Raw genomic sequence first — 21,717 nt, forward strand, 5'->3', positions numbered from 1 at the left:
CTCTGCAGTCACACTCACTCTCCTGTCACTCTCACTCTGCAGTCACTCTCACGCTGCTGTCACTCTCACTCTGCTGTCACTCTCAATCTACTGTCACTCTCATTCATGCTGTCACTCTCACTCTGCAGTCACTCTCACTCTGCAGTCACTCTTTTACCCATTTTTGGAATTCCATGTGCAGCGCTCAACTTAGAACATTGGCGCACTTCACCTGGATTCTCAACCCGTTCAGATGTGCTGAATTCCTGTCCCTAGTTAATTAGTCAGGTTTGTTCCCCTTTTTGACGCTTCGGTGTTCGTCTCCACAGCTAATGCCACAAGAAACAACAAGACCGCTACACGGCAATTTTAATAGAGTTGCTGACACAGGATCTCCCCGGTTAGAGAGAGAACTTTGGAGTGAAGACGAACTGAGACCAAAAAGACGATTCTCAAGAAAGTCATTGAAGCTAAGTGGTTTCTTGCTGGTCAAAGTGAATTAGAGTGTGTAAATAAATAAGTACAAGTACTACTTACGTGAGTTAAGATTCAAGTCAGTACCTACAAGGGAAAATGAAAGGAAATATCAACTAAAACCGAAATACAGAAACGTATAAGGTATGATAATATTCACACTTAGAAAATATAGTGAATGAAGGAAAGATACTCATTTCTCAAATAAATGTTATTGATGTTTTTTCTGACAGGAGAAAAATCTACCTAGACAACCTCAACAATTAGAAAAGCAATAGAAGAGAGGCTAAGCTGAAGGTTTATGCTGGTGGGTTGAGCATAGAGCATAATAAGTGTAGTTTAGTGAGTAAGAAAATCTAATGAGAATAAGTTCTTACATGTCATTGTATTTGGCCTACAAAATTCCTATCTGAAGTAAGAAGTACTGTATGCAGATAGAAAAGGAAGCAGATACCAGCAGCAGTCTTTTCTCTCTTTGTTATTTTATAAACTCCCACTGCCCCCCCATTGGAATTATTTGGCACATTATTTCTAAAAAGATGTGTTGGTGATTCCTTGGAGGTGGCATCGGGAAAAGGCATCTCTGTTCCTGCGCAAGATTAAAAGTGGCTCTGACACCAATACCCATCACCGACTATGGTCCAACCGAATTACATTGATATGGGCTGGACGATAACCCTGGGCCCTGTATGAACTACTCACAATGCCACAGTCACAGGGGAGCATGGGTGCCCTGGATATACACCTGTACGTCATATGCACAAAGGCTCAATATTTGCACTGTTGGATTCACCCCACACCGTTCCAACCGCATGCGGCAATTAAACTAGACAGGACTTCCCCTTGGCCACTCACCACACAGCTCTATTCCTGTCCTACAAGGTCCCTAGGTCTAAGATTGACACCACTTGGTGCTTGCGATTGGCATGGGACGGACTCCAAAGGCATTTTGGTGCCCCAATGCTACATGCTCCCACTGTCCCTGTAGCCAACCACCCTTTACTTCCTCCACTGCACGGCAAAGGGCTAATAGGTCATGTTGACAGACTTAGTATCCATACCTTTGCAGATCTTTACCCTGATGACCACTGCCCCCCCCGCAGCTACATTTTCACTTGGCCCCACGCTGCTAGACACTCTACTATATTTTCAGCTGCAAGCCATTTGTTGCACGATTCACAACACCTTCCCCGTTCTGCCTCAAATGCTCGCAGTGCTAGAGCATGTCTATACCAACACATCACAGCGTTAGTTAATAACACACCTCTACCTCCACAAGCAGCAGTCTTTTCCAGCACTTGTCCCAAAGGCTCGCAAAGCCTGAAATCCTGATTTTGATACTCCGTTGACTGATGCTCAGTGGACCTTCTGCTGCAGCCAACTTGAAATGTTATCCCCAAACTATCCCCAAACTATCGGCTCCGCCTCATACATTTCAAATTCCCAAAGAATCTATACCGTACACCCACACAATTGCTGCAGAAGGGACTCGTCCCTGTCTCTTGCTGCCGCCGCTGCCGCATACCCCACGCTGACTTAATCCATCTAGCATGGAACTGCCTCGAGGTCGCAATTTTCTGGACGGAGGTCTTCTTCACACTGAGGGAAGTCATTGATACACCCATCCCCTTATCTCCAGTAACTGGGCTGCTTGGATATGTGAAAAAGGTACCACTTGCTTCTTGCAGACTAGCAGCTAAAATGCTCCTTTTAGCTAAACGTAGGGTTGGACTGCACTGCTGCAGGTTGAGTGCCCCAACAATCCAAGCAGGGGTCACTGACATATTATTATGTCAGTAACCACTTACTGTGTTCTGGAAGCTTATGCCGCAAAGATTCCACCCTAGAGATATATGTGAGCTTTTTACCTCTTACGTTTTGCGACCGACATGACTCGGCCTCCCCCACCGGGTCAGAACACTCTTCTAAAGTTGAGCACACTGCTTTATGAGTTATATCCTTTTAACTAATAGAGATATATGCTGGGATCTGCCGGCCCTCTGTATATTAATCGTGTATGGAGACGTAGGACAGGACTGCTAACATTAGCCCGCAATACATGGTATATGTTACAAGAATGTAATAGTCTTAGCCCATCGCACCGGACCGCAACACATATACCAGTTATGTAAATCTGATCGCAGCACACCTACTTCATCTAAGTGCCCAGGATCTGGAACAACATCTCCATATCCATCAGGACCATCGTAAAGCTACTTCAATTTTGGAAAGAGTGGAAGACTCACCTCTTTAAAGAACACTACTTCAGAATGCATTAAACATCCACAACTCAGCTACCTCCCCAATTACTTGTTGACATTATGCTTGTCTTTGAACCTGTACAGCTCTCTGCTGCCTTCAGTCAATTCTCTAGAAATACCATATACATACATACACACATAAATACATATATACATACATTTCTGTGTTCATCAACTACACCTTTCTCTGTGAATATACCCTATATTGCTTGGAAACTATAGCAAAACCAAATTATTGCAAAATAATTTGGAGTATCAAAATTAAAAAGTTTGCTTTTTTACCACATTTAACTTTGTAATCTCTTGAATCTCTAAGCAAGAAGATTTTTTGGGAGAAGGATGCAACCTGCAAAACCCATATTTTGTGAAAGAATTCCCACAAGGTTTTTCAATGAAAGTCCTCCACAAAAAATGTCTTGTTAAAAAAGTTCACTCTTAGCTGACATTTTGTTAAAGGGACACAATTTGCAAATGTATAATGCTGGAAATGTGGTCTCTTTCTCAAAATTTTGCTAGCGAACACTCCTAGTTATTTTAAACACCATGCTGTTTTGGATGATAAAGATTGCTGACCATTTCTTCCATCCTACTAGGACATAGAAACAACATTAAATAAAAAGGGAAACAATGAAAAGAAAATAGGTGTCTGTTGGCTTAACAGCTTGATGTGATTGGCTGTAGAGTTGTAAATGAGAGCTTTGGGTCTAGGACGAGCAAGGTCTGATGCAGTTGAAGATTTGATAATGGTCCACTGGTATCTGGTTGACTGTCATGGTGTTTTGAGTGTACAAAATCCTAATGGTTGGCACTTGCCAGAATCAGAGATGGGTTTGATTGAATAATTCTGAAGTCTCATATCGTCTCAGATTTTATAAACCTGAGATATTGATTCTTCTCTCATCTCAGGTTAACTTTCCCATTTTTGTCTGTTCTCACCACAGGTCATTTGTTCAGCCGGGCGAGCCGATAAACCGCTGGTCCATGAGACATCCGTCCCCCAGACACTAGAAACAACTCTGCAGCTATGGGGGATCACCGATGAGACACAGGTCAAGGCTATTCACCAAAAGGTGGTAGACAAGGCTGAGGACGCTCTGAGAGCTGTTATTGAGATGGAAAAGAGCCTGTCACTGGAGCAGCGTGGAGGCAGGAGAGCACAGACAGATGTTATTGGTGAGAAATAATGTAGGACTACCAATTCAACCCTTTTAATAAGAAAGAATGGTGAGTTGAGGACTCACATTGGTGCCATCAATGTAAGCTCATCCACAACATTTGAACTCCTCTAATAAAAGAATGCGAAGAAATACAAACTCATGGGCTATTAATTTAAATAGGCATATTATAGACTCTTTACAAACCCCATAATCAATCCCTGTCAGTGGAGAGCAGAGGAACTGAATTGCGTCATGTTGTATCTCTGGATATTTGCTGAGTTCAGTCTTAGCTAATCACTTGGCATCCTGGAGCTTTCGTTCAGACTTCAGTGAGCGTTACTAGTCCTTCCAGGCAGTGATCTTCCACTGTGAAATTTCCACCATTTATCTATGTTTGGTTTCAACAAGTGATTTGGATTGGTGAGGATATCCATATAGAGGTGCTCCTTGGGTGACTGGGTCTTGAACCTTCTACCTTAACCCATGTGGATGTCAAATGTTGAGTGGGTTGGCACTCTGTGGTGGCTCGCAAGGGGGATTTGTGCCATATGGTCCCCACTCAAGCCATGCCAGCTATTGTGGGCTTGATGGACCTCTTTCTGGTGGTATGGGTTGTGTCCTCCTCTTATGTGGATAAGGCAGGAGACTAGATTACTCCCTGACTTACACAGACCAGTCCTCTGGCTGGTCAAGGCCATCACAGACCCAGCTCCAACGCTATGATGATCCCAACTCCTCTCCTGCGCACACTCTCTATCATGTCTTTACCTCCTCTCTCATCGACTTCGCCATTCTTGGACTTCAGTCTTTGGCCTTTTTTGCCATTTGATTTTTGCCTTTCTAGCTGCCTTTTGCAATTTTCTCACATTCTTTCTCACCCTTCTATTGCTTTTTGCTCTTCTCTCTCCCTCTTTCTTACCTGTCTGTTTTGCACTTCTGATCATTTGCGTTCTTTCTCACCTTTCTGCAGTGGCGGCTAGCATGGATTGGCAGCAGGGGAGTTTGGGGGTTTTAAAAAAAAAAACATATCTGATTGGCACGTTCCTCCTCTTCTTTCCTTCATCGTCTCTTCAGGCCGGAACAGGGAAGCAAGAAGCACCCAGCTCTCAGGCTCCCCATAGCCAATCACAATGCTGCAATGCAGCACTGTCATTAGTATGAGCGCCGTGGTTTGGTGCTTAGCCATAGACTGGGGGCATGGGCATGTTCTCCACCCTGGCTGTAATGCAGTGGAGAACATGCAAGTACCCATGAATGTATGTCCGCCCCAAGACAGCCGACCATGCTTTCATGTGTTTTTGGAGTGGGCAAACCTCTCCTCCCCTGCCCTGTCCCGAGAGCAGAACAACCCCACCCCACCCACAAAGCTGCCACAGCAGGGAAATACAAAATGCTGATGACATCAAGTTATTATCATTTTATGTTTCCTTTATTTACACTGCTAAAAAGCAGTGAGCAAATCTCCTAACCTTAGCTGAGGAGCCGCAATTGCCCTTCTGTTGCCTTTCAGTGCTGTTTTGCTGCTTGAACATTTCTGAGTTGGAGTTGGGGTTGACGTGGATTTCACAATGGGCGAATTTGTTGATAAAGATGTGATTTTGTTTGTTTACATGAATATATCGTTATTCATATTGACATTGACTTTCTTAATATTAACACCCTTTTGCGCCTTTCTGTTTTTCCCACGCTTCTGTTGCATCGCTGTACCCTCACACTCCATTTTCTGCACCCCCACACACCCTCCCTCCTCCCCTGACACTCTTGTGCCACTGCTCCTTCCTATGCACCACACTAGCCCCATCCACTGCCCACTGAGCACCTCCTCCCTCCAGGGACTACGTGTGGAGAAGTGCAGAGGGTGTGCTGTTGGTGTGCCAAAGGCAAGTCCTTTGTGCCCGTCTGCAGCTGCACCGCACCCAGATCCACAGACCCTGGTTCTTGTACCCCCTACTCTACTCCATATACCTCCTCTGGTCTCTGAACCCGGGGTGTCCACATCGATGTGCTGCGCCATGCTAAATGGGAGGAGCTTTCACCTGCACTCACTTATAATACAGCACACACCACACGCACTTTACTCACCAACAGCGTTCCTTCTGCAGCTACCAACAAACATGCACCCCAAGACAAGCTATCATGCACACTTGTCAACACCCGCTTTCTGAGCCAACACAACATCAAAATCTGGGACCCCCTACAGGATGACGGTCCAGCTCTGCTCTTCCACATGGAAACATGGCTGGCCTCCGAATCGGCACACAACATCACTGCGACTATCCCAGCAGAATACAAACTTGCACACCATGAACGCCAGCACAGATAAGGAGGAGGAATTACAACCATATTCACAGACTCCTTCAACTGCACTACAACAACAGAAGCCGCAACCGCTTACATGGACCACATGCACTTCAAGCTACAGACTTCAGCAACGTAAACTTTAAGTGGGACCCTCATTTACTGAATACCAGGACCCAGAGCCACCTTCACAGACAACATCGGTGACTTCATCACACCTTTTGCCATTGACTCCAGTAACCACATCCTATAAAGAGATTTTAACTTTCACCTGGAAGACATGAGGCACCCCAACACTACCGGACTCCTCGAGAGCCTAGAGAACATGACTCACACAAAACATCAATAGATCCACACACTCTGCTGAACACACACTTAACCCAATTTTACCCCTTCAACAACATTGAAATCTAAACAACAGCACCACACACCTGAATCAAACTTGTCATCATCCAGTTTCTCATTGGTGCAACAAAGTCCATTACCACAAATGTAGCCAAACAATGTTAGAGCTGCTTCCAGGATTTGAGCACCTGGACGATAGAATCACAAAATGCACAGATTCCCTTGCACCCAGTAAACACAATGAGCAGAGAAGAACAGGGAAGCAATGGAAGCAGGCCACCTGGTACACTGAGGAACTCTGTGCAACAGAACAACAGAAAAACAGCAAACAACAGGAAAGAAAATGGAGAGCACACCACCTAGAAAATGACAAAATGACGTACAAGACAGCCCTGAGACACCATCACCACAAATCAAAGAAACATAGGAGAACTCCCTAGCAGAGTCCCAACAGTGGAAAGGAAATCCTCACAATCATCAAAGACTTCATTTCACAAGCCACCACCACCAACTGTATCACCCCCCGCAAGAATTATGTGACAACCTTTCAGAAGTCCTCAGCAACAAAATCAAGGTCTTATACAACAATTTTGACTGGCAATGAACCCCTACACCCTTTTCTCCAGCTTACCTTCTAACATACAAAAATACCCAGACAGCCTGGGAAACTTTCACAGCCAGCATCATGAGACCCATCCACTTTGGGGCACTGACAGGCCCCTGCACCCACCACATCCGCAAAATGGAAGCCGCCCCATCAGAGAAGGCTTCATCTGCATCATGAACCCTTCCATCACCTCCGAGATATTACCTGATCCTGGAAACACGCAATGGTCAACGCACTGTTAAAAAATCCCTTGACAAACCCCTAGCAACTAGCAAATTACCACCTGAGCTCCCTTCTACTCCATCCTGCCAAAGCAATGGAAAAAGCCATAAACAAACAAATCTCCCACTACCTCAGCACACACCAACTCCTGGACAACACACAATCAGGTTTCAGGCTGAACCAAAGCAGACCTTATACTACTTGAGCTCTCTGCAGCCTTCGACACTGTCTCCAACTTCACCCTGATCAATAGACTGCACAAGACAGGCATACAAGGACCTGCCCTCAACTGGATTTGTCCCTTCCTCATGGATAGAACACAAAGAGTCAACCTGCCACACTTCAAGGGAAACATCCATTACAATGCAGTCATCACAATGACCTACCTTTACAACGCAACTGCTGTTACATCGCATGCCATTACAATGCATGCCATTACAATGTATTTCACTACAATGCATGCCATTGGCCATTGCAACGCATACCGTTACAACACATGCCATTACAACACACTATAAGATCAGTAATGGAGATAGTTTTAGGATTATGGTGGGTATAGTTTTTGGGGTACATGGGAATAGTCATTTTTATCCCTACACTATCCAACACTCTCCCTACTGTTGCACTCACTGGATTGGGAATAGTAATTTTTACCCCTACACTATCCAACACTTAGTAATTTTTACCCCTACACTATCCAACACTTACCCTATTGTTGCACTTACTGGAGTGGTAATAGTAATTGTTACCCCTACGCTATCCAACACTTACCCTACTGTTGCCCTAAAAGTATTATGCGTTGTAATGGTATACGTCGTAATGGTAGTTTAAAAAAATGTGTTGTAATGGCATGCGTTGTAAAGTCATGCAATGTAATGGTAGTTGTGATATAAAGACTGTGTTGTAAAAGCATGCGTTGTACTTGCATGCATTGTAACATTATATATTCGCACTGCAAAGGTCATGAACCTCATAGTTGGAGTCTTCCAAGGATCATCTCTAAGCCCAACGCTAATTAACATATACGTGACTCAGCTAGCCAACCTCATCAGATCCTAAAACATCAACCTGCTCTCCTATGCTGCAATACCCACCTAATACTCTCCGTATCGGACAAAACCCCAACTATAAAAAATAACTTTACAATGCATATTTGTATTAAACACATAGATGAAAATCCAAACTGCCTCAAACAGAACATAGGCAAAAATGAAGTTGTCATCTTTAGAAGGAAAGCATCTGCCTGGGACTCCACCTAGTGGACAACTAACATTGGACCCTCACCCACACCCTCCACCCAGGTAAGAAATCTTGGAATCATCCTGTATCACAAGCTCAACATGACAACCCAAGTAAACGCAGTGACCTCCACCTGCTTCTACATCCTCAGGATGCTATGAACGATATATATATATATATATTTTTTTTTATTTCCACAGTCCAGCAACAAGAAAAACAGCAAAAATAAGCCATACAGCCATAGTAAAAATATATAAGCAATAACAAAATAACGAAAAAAGCCATTAATCATGCATTCATATGAGCAGAAAAAGCCCCCCATATATACAATCCTAATTTTCGTTTCCTTGTCCCCTTTATAGATCACAGACTTAGTTCTAAATTGGCTAAGTTATAAATTTTGGCCCACCAACACTCAAACATTTGAGGGTCAGGACATAACCAATCAGAGGCGATACATAATCGTGCTACAGTCATTGCCACAAATAAAAAATAATGATGTTTCTAAAAAAAATCCCCTTATTAACAACCTGCCCAAATCCTAAAAGCATTAAGGCTGTTGTGATGTTAAGTGGATACTCAAGAATGTTAGATAAAATGTTTTCGATATCCTTCAGATAGTTACTCAGTTTAGCACAACCAAAAAATATATGGATACTGTCTGCATTATCTCCCCCATAACGAAAACATTTGCCATCATAGCGATCTCCCTACTTATACATGCGTGCAGGAGTGTAATATAAATGAAATACAGTTTTAAAGAATTGTACTTTTAAATTTGCAGATAAAAAACTTAATTAGATCTAGTAATTGCGTCTTCTATTGATATATCAGATTCTCCCAATGTGGCAGCCCATTGCGCGTTATGTTTCCCCAAATCATCCATTCTAAATGAAGATAATATTTTATATAACACCCCTATTTTCCCCTGATACCTTACAGCCTCAATAAGTGGGTTTGGATTCAATTTTAGGTTTCTACGACTGAGGAAATCCCACATTTGGAGGAATTAAAAAAATTGTGAGTGAGGCAAATTATATTGTCTTGCAAGATCTTCATACAGCGTAATAAGTCCCCAATCCACATATAGATCTCCAATCTGGTAAATACCCTTATGTCTCCAGCCTATGGCCACCCTATCCCAAAATATTATTGGGAGCAGCTTTAGCGCATTCATAGGTGTATAGTATGTTACCGCTATATGTATCAAGCTATTTAGCATTCGCAAAGGCCGAAATTCTGCGAATTTCGGCCTTTGCGAATGCTAAATAGACAAATGGAATGTATCAAACAAGTTTGATGCAAAATAAGGATTAGCAAAATTTGCTAATCCTTATTTTGCGATTGCACTTAAGGAATTGCAAATTTTGCGATTCCTTAAATGCAATGTATCAAACAAATAAAATGCAAAAAATGCCATTAAGGAGTAGCAAATTACCACCAACTTCTAGTTGGTGGTAATTTGCGAATTCTTATCAAAAATCTTTTTTGATAAAAACCAAAGGTGCCATATGACGCCCATACATGCCCTTAGGGCATGTATGTGCGCCATATGCCCCCAAATGTCTTTTTCAGGGGTGCAGCAGGGTGTTCTTGAGACACCCCTGCACCCTTGGAAACATCCCTAATTTGCGATCAGCAAAGTGCTAATTGCAAATTGCACTTTCATTCCTATGGGCCTCCTGGCCCATGGAAATGAAGGGGTAATTTGCGATTGACAATTTGCTAATCTCAAATTAAGGAATGCTAAGGAATCGCTATTGGAAAGCGATTTTGTACATACATACCGTTTTGCATTTCCTAAATAGCGATTCCTTAAAATTCGCTATTTAGGAAATGCAAAATGGTTTGTTGATACATATAGCGGTTAGTCCTTCAAAATCAATTAGTTTGCGTATTTTCCTCCAGACTTTAAAAGCTGCTTTCAAAATTTTGAACATGGTGCTTTTATAATAGCTCCCATCAATTTCTTTAAATAAACATTGTTTTGCCTCTGACCCTAAAAGTAACTGAAAAATCGAAAGGGCCTCTGCTGTATTGCCCACATCCTCACCGGTCAATAATACAGATATTTTCTGCAAAAAACAAACATAATAATATAAAAGAAAATCGGGTATCGCTAAGCCACCCCTTGCAATTGGAAGAGTCATTAATCGGCTGGCACGCTGAGGTTTCACGTGGGCCCAGAGAAATTTAGAACAGAGTGACTGTAAGTTTTGCAATTGAGTTGCCGATATTTCTAGTGGAATAGATCTAAATAAATATAATACCCTGGGAAGGATATTCATCTTCACAATATTAACTCTACCTATTAAAGTAAAATGTAACCGTCCCCATCTCTCCAAAGAGTCACTAATATTGTGCAATTAGCATCTACTAATTCTGTCATTGATGTCCTAATTTTACGCCCAAGTATGTGGCTTCACCAACCACTCTGGGATCTTGTAATACAATATTATCAGTGCATACAAGTTGCATTTTAGTGACATGCAATTTATAACCAGACATCTGGCCAAATTCAAGTGCTTACCCCTCAATATCTAAAAGTGCAGTAGCCGGGTCCTCAGAAGTCACAGCTATGTCATCTGCATATGCAAATACAGAATGGGGGACATCATGTACAACAAAAGGCCTAATGAACTGACTCTTGCATAGCATATCAACAAATGGGTTGATATATAAAGCAAAAAGTAAAGGGGAACAAGGACATCCCTGCCTCGTCCCTCTAGTAACTTTTACTACCTCTGAAGTCATTCCCACTGCCGCTATTCTGGCAACGGGCGAAGCATACAAGACCTGTAGAGCAGTCATAAAAACCTTCCGAAAACCCACATTTTTCATTAATCTCCACAAATAATCCCACTCCACGCGATCAAATGCTTTTTTTGTGTCTTATAAAATTAACCCTAGTTGTCGCTTCTCAACATGAGCAATATCAGAAAGGGTAACCACTTTGTTGATATGTGACACGTACCCCTACCAGGAATAAATCCATGCTGATTATGTGAAACTAACGAAGTAATAACCTTAGAAGGACGGTTGGCCAATATTTTCGAATATGTTTTCTCAGCCGGGGAAGGTCACTGATTGACGACCCCCATAGATCTTTACTCCCTGTTCGTCTCCCTTGTACCATCAATCCCATGAAGAAAAGTGGTTTTCTCATCAACGCAAGATCTTTGGTGAGAAACAATATTGCTTTCAATGATTTTGTTTCGGCAAGAGGGCCCACCTGGGTGTTTATAACGGAAACGTGGGCCTCTGACCACTCTGGCCCTAATCTGGTGGATGCGACTCCGGAGGGATACGCTTTGGCTAGGCTGGACAGAGTTGGGCGTAGAGGAGGTGGACTAGGAATTCTTTATAAGACTTCCCATTCCTGTCGCATTTTGGAACTGTCTGGGCCTTCTGACCTCTTCCAAGCCCTTCACTTCTCAATTGGTCCCCCTAGGGCCACCCCTTTTGTGGGTATATTGATTTATAGGCCCCCTGGTCCTAGAAGTGATTTTAGCCAGTCTCTGCTTAATATCTTGGAACCATATTTTGGTTGCGCCCAACTAACGATCCTGGGTGATCTAAATTTCCACTTGGATAATGCTTCCTCCAGAGATTCTTCTACTCTTCTGGACGCCTTATCCGCCTATGGTCTCCAGCAGCTGGTTAAATCTTCCACTCACCAGGCGGGTCACATCCTGGATGGGGTTTTTTCGAACGATCCGGGGTTATCAATAGGTCTTCCTATTCCACTGCGCTGGTCGGACCAGTTGGCTGTCCCTCTGGTAGGTCAGGCTGCTCCTTGCAATCTTAAGCAGACAGGCCCTAGTAAGTTTGTACCTAGAAGAGATTTTAGGAAGGTCACTAATGCCTCTCTTGCCCCTCTGATTCCGATATCAGCCATTAGCTCAGCCAAAGATGTTAACATAGCCACTGCTGAATTGACGAGTGCTGTCACGACAGCAGTGGATGTGCTGGCCCCTGTAACCTTGCGTTACTCTGCTCGGCAGAGACCTTCTGCTCAGTGGTTTTCGGAGCCGTTAAGACTCCTGAGGCAGGGGTACAGGAGGCAGGAAAGGCTGTGGCGGGTGAGATGGAATCCCCTAGAGAGGGAGAAACTTAAATCTCTCCTCAAGGAGTACAAGGCGGAGGTCATTAGGGTGAAACAGGAATATTTTGCCCATCTCACGACTACTCTTACCTCCCCGAGAGATCTTTTTAAGATCGTTGACTCTCTTTGTACATTGCAGATGCCTGATCCTACAGTATGTTCACAAGCCCTCTGTGATCAAATCGCAGGATTTTTTCATACGAAAATAGTAGACATCTACTCGGCCCTTGAATCACAAAAGGACTTAACACCTCCTTCTTCTCTTGGGGCTGCTCTCTCCCCTTTTGAAATCAATGCCCCTGTCACCACTGTGAGCCTATCCATGTTTCCTTCGCTTTCTCTTCAGGATCTTGACTCGCTTTTAAGCAAGCTGAGGTCAGGGTCTCCTTTAGATCCCTGTCCTCTTAAAGTTCTGAAGGACTGCAGAGATTCCCTATTGCCCCCGCTCTTAGACATCATGAATAGAGCAATGAGGGACGGTATTTTTCCGGACCAATGGAAGAGTGCTGTAGTTAAGCCCCTACTTAAGAAGCCCACTCTAGACCCTGATGTGCTCAAGAACTTCCGCCCTATTTCCTTGCTGCCTGCCCCCGCCAAGATGCTGGAGTCCCATCTAAATAAGCATCTGGCGGCGTTCTTGGACAACTCGGGTCAGTTAGATCAGTCCCAACACGGCTTCAGGAGGGCTCACAGCACTGAGACGGCCCTGTAGATTGTGCTTGATAACATCCGCACTGAGGTCGATCAGGGCCATACCTCCCTGCTGATTCTTTTAGATCTAACGGCCGCCTTTGATACCCTGTCTCCCTCTGTGCTAACATCTCGTTTGAGGGAGATAGGGGTAGATGGCGTGGCCTTGAGTTTGTTGGCCTCTTTTTTTAATCAGAGGGAGCAAAGGGTTAAGCTGGGAGACTTTCTATCTCCTCCCACTCCTGTGCAATGTGGGGTCCCTCAGGGGTCGGCATTAAGTCCGACCCTGTTCAACATCTATGTGGCCCCACTTGCTAGGTTGGTGAGATCGTATGGGATGGAGATAGTCTCATACGCTGATGACATACAGATCTTGGTGTCCCTCCCTCGCTCGGTGCATGCTCCCATTTGTAACTTTAGAAGCTGTATGGAGGCGGTTGCTGAGTGGATGATTAACAACTCACTCAAACTGAACGGGGAGAAGACCGAAGTTCTGGTCTTTGGTGGCAATGTTAACATCTGGACAGACGAATGGTGGCCTCCCTCATTGGGAACTTGTCCTACTCCCACAGATTCTGATAAGAACTTGGGGGTAATCATGGACCTTGATCTCACTATGGCACAGCAGGTCAATAGAACAGTAGCTACCTGTTGGGGCATTATTAGAATTCTTCGTAAAATCAAGCGCTTTTTGTCCCCGCAGGCTCGCAAGCAGGTCGTCGTTGATTTGGTGGGCTCGCGACTTGATTATTGTAATGCTCTTTATGCTGGGGCCAACAAAGGTCTTTTGCAGCGCCTCCAGACAGTACAGAATGCGGCAGCCAAATTTGTTCTAGACGCTCCTAGACTATCTTCCGCCACGGCGGCCAGGAAAACCTTACACTGGCTCCCTATTGAGTCTAGGATTGTCTTTAAGACCCTCTGTATGACTTTTGGGGCGCTTACTGGTAAGGGGGCTGAGGGTGTGAGGAAACTGTTGTATCCTTACACCCCGGAGAGAGCTCTTCGATCCTCAACTAAGAGTCTGTTGGTGGTCCCTCGCGTTCGCAGAACCAAATGGGGTGGGAGGGCGTTTTCAACAGTAGCTCCCAAATTGTGGAATAGCCTGCCGCTTGGAATCAAAACCCAGACTTCAGTCCAGAATTTTCGGAAAGCCCTAAAAACGTGGCTATTCTCCAAGGCGTATCCGTAGTGCTTGTTATCTGCTTATATTGATCTTTTTTCCTTAGGCGCCTTGATGCCTCCGGGCTTAGTTGCGCATGATAAGACTCATTCCATTCCATTCCATTCCAATATATTTTGCCATCGCAGTTCAGTAACGAAATAGGGTGATATGAACCGGGTAGCTCTGGATCTTTGCCCTTCATACTGAAGACAACTATTGTGGCTTCATCCCAAGATTTAGGAGCCAACTCCATTTGAGCTGCCCTAAACATAGCCAACATCATTTCCTTCAAATGTTCAAAAAAAAGCTTTTATATCTCTCCCGGAATATTATCAGGGACTGAAGCTTTCCCCATCGCTAAGGTCTTGACTGCATTTTCTAACTCTTCCATAATGATTGGGATATCAAGCTGGGCTGCTGCCTCTGAATCCAATTCTGGAGAGGCCGGCATCTGCAATAAATTTACACCTTCTGCCACCCCTCTCTGCTGTGTATAAAGGTTAGTGTAAAACTGATGGAAAATGGCCAAAATCCCTTGCGGGTCAGATCATAAAATCCTTTAATGCTGTAATACGCCAGGTAGCTTCATTCATAGGTAATTTAAGTGCGAGGCATCTCCCAACTGCTTCCCCATACTCGTGGCATTGCTTTCTTTGAGTACGAAATTTTCTCGCATGCTCCTTGAACCAAACTGGCCACATCATCCTCTAAATCCTGAATGTTACCCTGAAGTGCTATACCCTGAGACAGTTTCTCCTCTGCACTTTTCATAGCAGAGTATAAACCCAGCATCTCCACTTTGAGTTTCTTTTGATGGAATAAACCATAACTCAGTACTTCACCCCTAAAACAAGCCTTAAACGTATCCCATACGATGTCTATTCGAGCTGAATGTCTTTTGTTGTCAAAAAATTCCATAAGCCAACTGGAGATATGTTCTCTAAAATGGTCATTCACACACAGGATTTTTTTTTGCGTCTAACCACATCTCCCAAGCCTGGCATTGCCAATAGAATAGGGGCATGATCCGACGAAATCCTAGGGAATATCTGCATTCCCGCCCCCACCAAAGAAGCAGTAGTTTAAAAAAAGTAGTCCAATCTCACCCTTTTTTATGGGGGAAAGAATAAAACGTATATCCTGGATCCGTTGGACATGCATCTGTCAAACCATGATCCTTTAGTAAGTTATACAGGGCCCTAAAGACCCCAGGTTTATGCCCTGTATAGCTTTGGGAACAACCAATGAGATCCTGATTGGTTAAAATAATGTTTATATCTCCACAAATAATCAGCGGGGTTGCCCAAGTCGCTAACTCTAAATTTAGATCCTCTAGAATTGTAGCCTCATCTAAATTAGACCCGTAATTAGTACATAAAGCGAAATTACGATTTCCCCCTCTACATTCAGCCATGGCCCATCGGCCAAGTTTATCTGCCAAGCAGCGACTAACTGTATAAGCGTTAGGTTTAGCTAAAATCGCAACCCCCCCGAATCATTACTGATTGCTGAGAAGTGACAAATACTGAAAATCCTAAATCGGTTAAAAGATGACCCTTGCTCCAAGGCAAATGTGTCTCTTGAAGACATACAAAATCCGGCTGAATATTGCGTAGCTCAACAGCTATCCTCCTCCTTATATTGATATTGTTGAGGCCAGAGACATTTAAAGAGCAAATGTTAATCCCATCAGAAAGCCAAATCAAATTCGATAGTAAATAACATAATAACTTTTTCATAAAATAGGATAAACACCGAACTCTTTGCTGCATTTTCTATTCTTTTGCATTTCTCCCTCGCTGAAACTGTGGATTGTTCCCCCTTTTTACCCCACCACCGTGAACCTGCAACCCTCCCAAACCCCCCACGACTCTTCATCCTCCTCCCCCACCCAACTCCCCCCTTTAACAAGGCTTTAGGACTTATGGTCCTGCAGATGTCAGCTACCGTAATTTCCTGCCCTTGCCTACAAGTTCCTCCATTGGTGACAGATGAAAGCCTTCTCTCCGCCCAGAGTGGTAGGAAAACAATTTACACATTACTGCTTACCAAGGGGCCGATTATGATTGCGGATAATCTGCATCCTCCGGGCCGGCGGAAGCCACCGCCGGGCCGGAGGATGCGAATTATCAGGCTGCAGACTGCAGAAATACCCCCCGTCAGATTAGGATGGCGGGGGGATATTTTTTCTGTCCGCAGCTTTTCCGGCGTGGTCGACTTCCGACTGTGGCGGAAAAGCTCTAACATGGCTGGCGGTGTCTATCAGACACTGCCAGGCATATTAGGATGGCTGCGGTTCTATGCCTTTCCACAGCGGCATTTCCGCCGTGGAAAGGCATACGGTCTTTTGTTTGGGGGCCCGTTGCGGGCCCCCAGGGGTGAAGGGGGGTAGGGGTTGCACATGGGGGGTACCTATGGTACCCCCCTGCCTTTGCGTGCACGAAGCGGGAGGCACCACACGGTGCCTGCCGCTTCGTGCATGCAAAGGTCAACATGCATTTTTTAACCATGCGGCGGGTGCTGCTTGAAGCAGCGTCCGCCGCAATGTTAAATGTAGGAGATGTGACCGCCAGGGTGGCAGTCACATCCTAATTGCCATGCGGACGGTCCCTCTTCCTCGGGGATGGCGGACGGACGCAGGTCCGTCGACCATCCTAATAGGGCCCTTAGTAAGGAAGGAAGGAATGGGAATAGTTACTACATAATTAATTAGGAGAATGCTGGAAAAAAAACCCTGAAGTACATACACACATTGTACCTCCTTAGCACTACTATCTCTAAATAATATTCAAGTACTCTTTGGCAGGACCCTCCCTGGTAAAAAAGCGTGTGCGTTCTTGAAAAATAATCTTCAATTTAGCAAGATTCATTAAGTATGACTGTGCCCATTTGGCCTGAAACTGAGTGATTAGCTGACGTAGCTGCCAGCGATTCTCCCCTGTGTACCTACAAAAATCAGGCCTACAGTGACAAGTTTGTAGCCTTCTGTTGCGCGAGTTCATCCTCTAAATTTGATATCCGAGTCTCTGCATCATTAAACCTTGACGTAAAGTCAGCTTGAGATTTGGCTAACCTGCGCACAGAGTTCTGCAGTTTGCGACACAAATTCTGGACTCTTTGACTCTCCTCCCTTTTTTCCTCGCGTAAAGACATGATTGACTGATATATCAATGATAAAGATATTTCCTCTTCTGAGTGTTCCGTAGATTCATACACAGTTTGGTGATGAAGAGTTTGCTCACCCCCATTATCAGTTGTCATTTCATGTTTTTTGAGCACTGTATGAGGGCTACCATCAGCCAAATCGACCGAATCATCCAAACAAATACTACTGTGAGCACTGCCACCGGTCATGTTCATTTGTTTGGCATACTGTAAAGCTAAATCTTCACAAGATGATGATGAAGATTGTTCTGATAAAGAAAAAAAGTCCCCTGATTCTGCATCCTGTGTTTGAGCTTGAACGTCTCCTGGAGGTATACCAAGGTGGAGGATGTCACCATGATTACTGTCCTGCTTTGAACCGTGAATACCTGCTTCATTGGTTGCAGAGATATGAGGATTTATATCTAACTGAATCAGTGAGCTTTAGCTAACCATCGTCGTTGCTCCATTATTCAATGTATCCCCTGCAGCTGCTTCTATTGCCGGTAGTTCTACTACTTCTGGTACTTGTAGTCCATTTTTCAGCAGTAGGCTGCACCTTTTTCCCCTCGGATTTATCTTTCGTTGTCGAGGAAATTGCGGGATTAGTTCTTTTGTCAGCGCCACCCGCCTTAGCTTTTGTACCTTCCAAATAATTTTTAACGTTTTTTGCATTTCTAAGCGGGTTGGCAGGATTCATGTTGCTCTCCTCAGTCTCACCGCTTCAGCATTGTTCTTCCTGGGCTCGCGGTCTTCCTCGTACCCCTTTCGGAGCATCTCTCCAGAGCACTCGTATCCTACAGTGTGATTCCAAGAGCAGCCACATGTGTGAGCAATCAAGACACTACCAAGGGAGACCGCCCAGCTACTGCGCCGCTGCCTGTGGAGTCCTGCCACGAAGGCTAACAGAGCTACATGCATCAGCCGGTTCCGCCGCTTCTCCTGCCGTTTCTGCCGATATTAAGAAATTCAACCAGGTATGACTCTGCACGCGCTCAGGGCTTAAACACTGACAGCACTTCGCCGCCTTAAAACACCCTGCCACCGTTTAATTCCCGTCCATTCTCCGTCCTTGCAACGCTATAACTTGCAGGTTGAGGCAGGAGCGGTCAGCTTACGAGTGTACTCGCGCCGACGCCATCTTGCCTTTCCACTATGAAAGATTTTTAAATTGCTTCCCAAGAACACCTAGAAAACAATTGTACTGGCCTATACCAACAGCAGACTTAACTACGACAATACACTCTACCCAAGAATCACTAAGAAACTCCAGAACTGGTTGAGGGCCATTTATAATGCTGCAGCAAGACTCATAATCAACCTACCTCATTGCACTCATGTCGCCCCACATCTCACAGAACTGCACTGGCTCCCAATCCACAAACGCATCCAATTCATAATGCTCACACACATATACAAAGCACTACGGAACACCGTCCCTGCCTATCTTAACAACCGCTTACACTTCTACCCACCTCCCAGGAAAAGCCGAACTCTCACTGGCACATATACACCACATCTGCTAAGCCGAAGGCCGCACTTTCTCATATCTCTCCCCCAAAATTTGGAACAACCTCCCTCACCAAATCAGAGACTCCTCCTTGCTTCTCAAGTTCTGCAAGAAGCTGAAGATCTGGCTGTTCGATTAACCTCACCAGGAGACAGCTGCCCTCTGCCTGCATAGAGCCTATACACCCTCACAAGGGTTTAGCATAATTTACAAATACACATAACATAACATGACAAGATAAAATGTAGGTTTTCTTTTAATCTGGAATGTTGTGATCCTGATGATTAGATGAGGGTCTGTGTAAAGTCAGTTGTTGTTATGAGGTCCTTGTGTCGAAGTGGAAGCTGCTAGCAAAGCTTTGCTGAGACCTTTAGTGTCTGCAAGGTTCCCTCCTTATAAATGTGGATCCTAATGCCTCTGTGCTTGGTTCTTGTGTGTTCCCATCTCTGCTTTAGTTTTTTTAGATGCCTCGTCTCGAAGCAATCTCTGTGAATCCCTCAACTCTGTTAATACCTTATGGTGGCCATTAATGTAGTGCCAACTACATTTGTGCTTTTCTATGAGGACTACATGGTTCTTTGCTTGGTAAAGTTGTGGTACTCATAACCTATCTTTTTTCTTTTAATCATCATGAAGCAATTGGTGACATATGAGGATTATTGAACCACCATTGATCCTGCCATACCATATTCACGATGGGCCAGATCACAACATTTTTTGAACTGGTGCTATTTAATGTTCTCGTTTTAAGTTAAAGATGTTTCTAGAGATGTCTGACAATAATTATGTGGCGCATTTTGATATGGTGGTGATCTGTTCTGTTCCTTTTTGTACTGCTGTGTTTTGATCAGTATTATTTCAGTGTGATATTGTGGCTTTCCACTGAGGCTGCGAAGTTTGGTTCAGATTTTACTACTTTGTTGTATACTGTTTTATATTTGCTGTTATGTTACTTTGTGTATGTATAGTGTTAGTTTCCGTCACTTACTTTAGATATGTAAACAAATCGTGCTACACTTCCAGCCAAAAGCAGTGCATGCCTATACAGTTCTTGTGACAAGCAACCATTTACCACTGCCTGAAGTGGTAAATAGTGCTGCTCCAGCTCTTCATCTTGTTAATACACTAGTCAGTCCAAAACAGGGGTTTCCAACCTTTTCCGTAATAAGAGCTACTTATGTTCAAGTAAAATCATCCAGAGCTACTAACAATATTAGTGACATACACATAAAAAAGGTTGTATTAGTGGCCACCCTATGCAGGATTACCAGCCATGATCACCTCAGTGCAGCATTGTAGGAGGCTGGCTTAGTATATAGTGTACACTTATTTAAATGAAGCACCATGCACTAATCCAGGCAACTCCTATGCTGACTTTAGTGGCCTTAGACAACCATAGAAAACTCTCTAAGTGGTAGCTGTGGAGAGCAGCATTCAGGTTTAGTTCAGAACGAGTGTTAAGCAGCTTGTTTTACCAGTACTAATCATGTACTGTAGGTTAAACGAAAAAGAACCACACAGTGTAGTTATAAAAATAGTAATATTTATTATACACACTCACTAACTCATGGGTATATCTCCTGCCTGGAGATATAAACACAATACATACAATACTTCAAAAGGAAAATAGGTAAGTAGCACAAATACGCAGTGGTCTCCAGAGGAAGACCAAATCATATACTGATAAAGTGGAATTCGAACTGCGACCGAAGTGGAGATTGGACCCAGAAGACTAAGAAGAGCTGGGGACCCAAGGAACCACCCAAGGTAAGTACCCATGACCCCATGGAAGCCATGTACAGATTGGAAACATAGAAGCAGATTCAAGAAAAAGGACCCTTCCCAGCGGATGATAGAAGGTTGGAGAGTCACCCCACCCGTGGATACCCCAGGAACCAGTATACCTACACCTGGGAAGCCGGGTGCATAGGTGCGAAGTGAAGTGAAGTGGAGTGGTGTGGCTCACTGGTTAGAGGCGGCAGACCCGTAAGCAGAGAACGGCCCGGGACCAGGGTTCAATTCCCGACGCGGCAGGGTTGTGGACCAGGGTCAAAACGGACTCGATAATTCTCGCCTCGGTGCCTACTCTAACCAGGGAACACACTCGGTAACTCTGGGCATTAAGCTTGCCTCATCTCTACAACGGCCCCCCACAGACGCCGGGGATGCCTGGTTTCACCCTGGAGATACCCAGAAAGGGACCATCTCACAGGGAAAACCAGGACGGGTTCCCCAGCGGTCTTCAGCACCTAGATACTCCTTGGAGTCGTAGTGCGCTTTACAAGTACACCCACATTTACATTTACATTTACAAGTCGGAAACCGCCGTTGACCACAATGGAGGACTTCAGTGAAAATGCAGCTGGCAAAGAAGGTGTAAGAGTCCAGTCGAATCCACAGGTGGATTTTTGAATAGGAGCGCCTGCAAGCAGAGCGAACAGAGTCTATACCACTCAGGAGTGACCAGGAGGCACGGAAGACCAAGGACCACTAAAGACGGAAACGCAGGAGTTGACAGTGA

General features: G+C 44.4%; 1 protein-coding gene across 1 annotated transcript in view; it reads left to right on the plus strand.

Annotated features, from left to right (window-relative positions):
* LOC144768327 (carnosine synthase 1-like) overlaps positions 1–21,717 on the plus strand; it is a 595,298-nt gene that overhangs the window by 409,945 nt on the left and 163,636 nt on the right. Inside the window, exon 6 of the mRNA XM_078651907.1 lies at positions 3,656–3,887. Coding sequence (XP_078508033.1) covers positions 3,656–3,887 — 232 coding nt within the window. The remainder of the gene's footprint in view (positions 1–3,655; positions 3,888–21,717) is intronic.

Source organism: Lissotriton helveticus, chromosome 1_1, assembly GCF_964261635.1.
Source record: "Lissotriton helveticus chromosome 1_1, aLisHel1.1, whole genome shotgun sequence".
Classification (NCBI taxonomy): domain Eukaryota; kingdom Metazoa; phylum Chordata; class Amphibia; order Caudata; family Salamandridae; genus Lissotriton; species Lissotriton helveticus.